We start from the raw sequence: 5,905 nt of genomic DNA, 5'->3' as shown, positions 1-5,905 counted from the left end.
GCGGATAACAGACCAAACATAAATATTTGCATAGGTATGTATTTCCAATTAAAGCAATCCAACATATTTTTATTAAAGCACCCATCTACTAGCAGAGAATCAAACAATCAGGTAACAGAAATCCACACATCAGTAATCAAACCTAGTCTTCAAAAATACAATCAAGTCAGTTCACCCCATCATCACACCCCATTTTTCATATAGCAAAAATATACACCCATGAATATAAGTTATAAAACAGAAATACATGACTTAATGACACATTGAACAGCAAGATGCAGCTTAGTGACCATGGGCCATCATCAAATAGTTTATGCCAGTTCATTTATTATTCCAATACATGTACAACAATTCTCTTGTAGGCCCTTTGTCAAATACCTAACAGATATAGCCAAGAAATAGAACTTGATTGATGTACAGGTGCTAAAATAGAGGAACTTTAAAAAAAAATTGAATAATGTAATCTAGAAATTAAAAACTCATTGACATATTAGGATAAAAGATATAAAAAAATAAAAATAAAAAGAAAGCAAAGAAAGCAAAGAACAAAAAAAAATTACATATATTTATTTTGATTGATGGTATAATGACTTAAAAAATGAATGAAAATATGTAATTTAATTCAAAGTAAAATTGAATCATCATTCCCCTAATTATGTTGTGCAAACCTAATCCCTAAATCTAATATACGCTTAAGCCAAAAAATCCAATTTATATTCAATTTATATAAATATTCCTGATTCCCAACACAACCCTAAATACATGTGAAGAAGAAAAAAAAAAAAAAAAAATAAGATAATACTTCAGAGTTATACTTTTGGTTAGAAAACGTTTTTAAGCTCATTTTCAAGGTCAATACCAAACACAGAAAAATGATATGGTTTTCTTGAAAATCACCAATTTTCTAAAAAAAACATTTATAATTAAACAAACAGGGCATTATATTCATATGTTGTTCAAGGTTGGACTCCCTCATAGTAGTCCATTATCAAATTTGAATAGATTGGTTTTGTTCCCTTAAAGCATTGATAAAATTTTTGTACTTAATATTATAACGTATGATATGTAGCTCACAATATATGAATTTGTACGTAAAAGTTATCTACAAGTCAATTAGAAACTGATAAACAATAAAGGACACACACACAGGTATAGAACCAAAATGATTTTACCACCTGACAAACAGATGCGCTCAAGGACACATTGCTTTTGTAACTCAAACAATCAGAGAACCTTCATTAATATCTCCATAAAAAATTTGGCTGGAAAAGCTAGATCCGTTTGATGCAGTTTGAATTGTGTTAGTACTTTTTGTAGCAATCTACCATTTGATATTTGTTATAAAAATATTGTGAAAATATTATGGATATACCGATATAGCATTTCTCAGAGAGTATTTGCCACAGCATGATGGTATTATGGGGTTCCTATATATAATTTGTATGGATATAGTCTTTTAGAAGAAAAGAATGTAAGCAAAATAATGGAATTGCGGCCCATGCGTGCATTCTTACAGTCATAACAAACAAATGATAGCTAGGTATATAACTGAGAAAGGCAACCTCTCTCAGCTATTGCTTCAACGCTTCCACAATATTCAGTGTCTAAGAGCATTTGGATGTCAATGATTGGAAGAATATAGCAATACAGTTGATATTATGGTGATGGTTAAACACTTGTTTTTGGGAATGACACTATTTACTGTAATTGTTAAAATTATATAGTAATATTTCTTAATGAAGAAAGAAAATTGTTAGATGCAAAATATGGAGTATAAATGGACTGTACCATTTACATTATTGGCATTTATATTAGCACTAGTGAATTGTGACAAACCTTTGTTCGATGGAAAAAACCTTCCTTATGGTTTCCGACGTCCATATGTTCGGAATTCCTGTCCTAGCTGCAACACAAAGAAAAGTCGATGCTGTATATTGATGAAGGAAGGCGAAGGAATATGCTGCAACGAGAATGTGAGTCAAAACATCCATGTTAGGTTCTAAAGTCTTAGGATTTTATGTATTTAGAACTCTAATTTGTATTGTTGGCAAACCATGATCAAAACAATGTGTTTAGATGTGTTTTAGTCTTGCTCAAAGTTGTTCATTTATGTAAAGTTGGAATCGAGCTTAATGCAGAAAAGATTAATGCATTTCGGCCTGGCTTGATCGATCGAAGCTCGGGCAGAATGTTTTTCTGCAGAATTTTCCAACTCAGCCCTAGTTGTTTTAAAATGTTTTTAGGGTTTCTTATTTGTCCTAAGTATAAAAGGCAAACCCTAGCCACGTTTTAGTGTTGCTCATATTACGGTTTGTGTAAATCTCTTGTGAGATCTAGAGGAGCTTTCCTTTACACAAATTTAGGGTTTTCAAGGAGAAGATTTATCTACACCTTGATGATCAATTCAGTTGCTGCCATTGAAGCTTAAAGAAAACACAAGCGGGTGTGCTTGTATCTGGTGGTGAATCCAAGAAAGAAGGAGTCCATGGATTCAGAGCTTGCACGTGGTCGTGTCAGTAAGTTCTACTGGTTGGTAGCAATAAGAAGTCGAGCGTGGGGGCTTGTAAGTCTTATTGTATGAATTTCGATTCTTTCAAGATAGTGGATTCAAGTTTACCTTGAGGATAACTAGGTCAAATCCTCCCCAGGTTTTTACCGGTTTGGTTTCCTGGGTGATCATATCTTGTGTTATTTATTTTCCACTGCTTTGCATGATTTGATCTTTGTTATTATGATAACCTAGACTTGTTAAATTGGACTAAGTAACAACTTGGCTAATTACCTAGGTTAAATCAATTGGTTTTAAGGGGTCTAAAAACTATCAATCCAGAATACCCAGTTTGGCCGTATGAGTCCGTATGACCGTGCTAGGAAAACTTATATATAAGCCGTCGTCTTGGTCAAAAGAGCTTGGGACAGAAACTGCAGATAAATTTTGATGAGAGAAATATGTGTTCTTATCACCAATTGAATAAAAAGACTACTTTGTCATCCAAGAATGTTATTTGTTCAAGGATCACAGCTTTGAAAACTTTTTTTCACTCTTCAATGGTTGATTTATAAGTTTTCTGGGTCTCATTGGAGATAGAGATATATAGAGATTGGAGTGAGAGAGAAGGAAGGAGGTAGTTGAAGGTTTCACTGTGTGTTTTTTTAGGTTTTTCAGAAACTTGGAGTCGACCGTGTGTTATTTTAGGTTTTTTAGAAGTTTGGAGTCGGCTTGAAGAGAATTGGGTTTGTATTATTGGGTTTTATCACTTTATGTATTATCAGGTTTTAGAGAAAAAAATAAATTAGAATTTTTGTTTTTTTTTTTTTAAAATGATGCTGATGTGGAAAATTGTGGTGCCAGCAGAGGCTTCGGTTTTATATATATATATATATATATATCGATTAGTTGTACACTTTTTTTTCCATTCAAAGCTGAATCTTGGGTTATGATTTCGAATCCACGATGTTTTCTCAAAGTTTGGGTTCCCTCGAATGATGAGGTCGACCCAGTTAAAGTTGAGCTAGCCACGAGAAGCGAGCAAGTGGTGGTGGCGGCGCGTGAGACATGAGCACCGCATTTGATCAGTGGCGTGAGGAGGAGGCCTTGGGGGAAGTGCACGGCGGAGATAAGGGACCCAAAGAAGAATAGAGCGAGAGTTTGGCTTGGGACTTACGAGACACCCGAGGATGCAGCTTTGGCTTATGATAAAGCTGCTTACAAAATGCGTGGTTCTAAGGCTAAGCTTAGTTTCCCACAATTGATTGGATTGAGCCAAGTGGTGGAGCCTAGCCTGTTAGAGTCACTCACAAATGCCGCTTGTCGGAGCTGTCATCACCGTTGTCTGATGATGGTGGTTCGAAGAACAAGAGTAGTAGATCATAAGCTGGAGTATACTAGCTCAGTGGGTCAAGCTGAGTTCAGTAATGGAAGCAGTAGTAGTAGTCCAATATTAGAGGAGGGTTCAAGTGATCAAGCTATAGATATTACTTGGCAATCATTGGTTAATGAACCAATCACATGGTGGAGGAGTTTAGATTATCTGTGTTATGATATCCCAGCTTCCTCGTTCTCTCACCTATAGTTCATAGAGAATTTGATTCCACAGCACGATTTCAGAATTGGGTTCATAATCAATTGTACTTAGTGATGATGAAGGCATAATGGTTTTGAACAGCAATAGATCCCAGTATGAATTTAATTATTCGGATATGTGAGAAAGGAAATTACTATATTGCTGTACTTCAAAAATATTATATAATTACTCGTTAATTGTGATAATGACTTTATTTGGATTCTGCTTGTTTTTATGGTAGACGAACAAGTTGATGAAATAATCTAATTGAAATTTCTTTTGGCTTATAGTCTATCAACTTTGTAATTAATATCCAAAGGTTTTTTTCTTTTCATTTTCGCGGAAATCAATATATATATAAACTAAAGAGCTGAATCTTGGGCATATTAATGGAGTACATTTGATAAACTGGCGTTCATTTGGTTGATATTTTAAAACTACAAGAGACACTGTTCAATTAATCAAGAGGATCGTGTCAACAATTTTTAGTACTTTAGTGATCCTCCCTTCCAATGAAAAAATACCATGTCTTTTAATTAATTTGTTGAATCATATCACAGCCACACAACTAGTAGAAGTTGAAAATGTAAGATTTTGAGAAGACTTTGTGGCTCACATTTAAGTAATAAATGAAAACTCATGTCATAAGAATTTTATTTATGAAAGATTTTACAGTGAATAACAATTTTTAGGTAACTCTCAATTTGTATAACCCATCTAATTAATAAACCCCTTGAAGTTACAAGTTTTAAACTCCTTGATGAAAAGAGAAAAAGGATTCCTAGTCCAATCAATATATATAGCTTGTGTTTCCATCAAAAGGAGATGTGTGAGGTAAAGGCCATTGACTAGAAGAACCCTTTTATATATACACTATCTTATAGTGAGTTTTTTTTTTTTCCCCTCTAAACACTTAAAACAATTATAGCTGGAGGTTTATGTTTGTTTTGATTCTGCTACACTCTAAAATTTTGTAATAGAAAAAACTTACTACCCTATAATCTTTGAGAAGCTCAATGATGCAGTTGACCTTGACAATAACGTTGATGAATCTATCAAAGGCTTGATGGAAGTTGAAGAGGCCATTTAATACTTAAAAAGGAAGTTACATTCTTCTTTGTTACTAACAATGCTAGGACCACAAAAAAGTACATAATTTTTGTCATAATTCATCATGTGACTAGTTTTGAATAGTGTAGATCAACTCGCCATTTAGCAAATTGTGGCAAAAGTTATAAACTGCTCTGTGGTCCTAGCATTTTTTCCTTTGTTATAGAGCACTCCATCACCATGCTCTCTACTATCATATGGAGATCAATCTGGCCTCTTGGTAGGGCCCTTCAACATTGATTGTTCTTCTTAGAGGAACGCCTAGGATTCCATGCCTCTATTGCATTGGAGATGTTGTTTGACCATGTCTTCCTGTACAACCTAAAGTGCTTCGACCTTAAGAAAGATTGCTCCATATTCAACAACCTCTAAGGGTTTTGCTAGGCCTTTGTCAATGGTTTCATCAATGTTGCTGATGATGCAAAAAATTAGCAGTTGAGCTCCTTGTTGTAGTGGATGCATGAAGCAATGATTGGGGTCATCCTTGTTGGAGGAAAACTTGCAAAATGAATTGGGTGGAAGAGTAACATGCCAGTGTGGCATTCGCCAAACTGCCTCCGATGCTTAAGTCAGTAAGGGAGAAAGATTTTAGAGAGAAACAGACCGGAGAGTGATTTTTCGTAGAGTATTTGTATGTACCTTTCACTTCTGTTGCTTTTTCTTTTATAGTTATGTGCCTCATTAATGGGTAATGAATTGCTGTATTTATGCTCAACCGGTAGTGTGTTACA

The 5,905-nt window shown here is 34.5% G+C and overlaps 1 protein-coding gene across 1 annotated transcript; it reads left to right on the top strand.

Moving 5' to 3' along the window:
- Positions 1–1,766: 1,766 nt before the first annotated feature.
- Positions 1,767–4,142, top strand: LOC115985021 (ethylene-responsive transcription factor 12-like). Its single transcript, XM_031107997.1, has 2 exons — positions 1,767–1,996; positions 3,578–4,142. Exons 1-2 carry the CDS (start codon positions 1,767–1,769, stop codon positions 4,071–4,073), a joined length of 726 nt encoding a protein of 241 aa, XP_030963857.1. The 3' UTR covers positions 4,074–4,142.
- The last annotated feature ends 1,763 nt before the right edge of the window (positions 4,143–5,905 follow it).

Source organism: Quercus lobata, chromosome 4 (genome assembly GCF_001633185.2).
Source record: "Quercus lobata isolate SW786 chromosome 4, ValleyOak3.0 Primary Assembly, whole genome shotgun sequence".
NCBI lineage: Eukaryota > Viridiplantae > Streptophyta > Magnoliopsida > Fagales > Fagaceae > Quercus > Quercus lobata.
This window is presented reverse-complemented; position numbering and strand designations above follow the sequence as displayed.

Excerpts from the sequence above, each read along its gene's own strand:
- LOC115985021 (XM_031107997.1), top strand. The coding sequence starts at position 1,767 with ATGGAGTATAAATGGACTGTACCATTTACATTATTGGCATTTATATTA. Across the intron at positions 1,997-3,577 it reads AGTCAAAACATCCATGTTAG|TGGCGTGAGGAGGAGGCCTT; the intron begins GTTCTAAAGTCT and ends GCATTTGATCAG.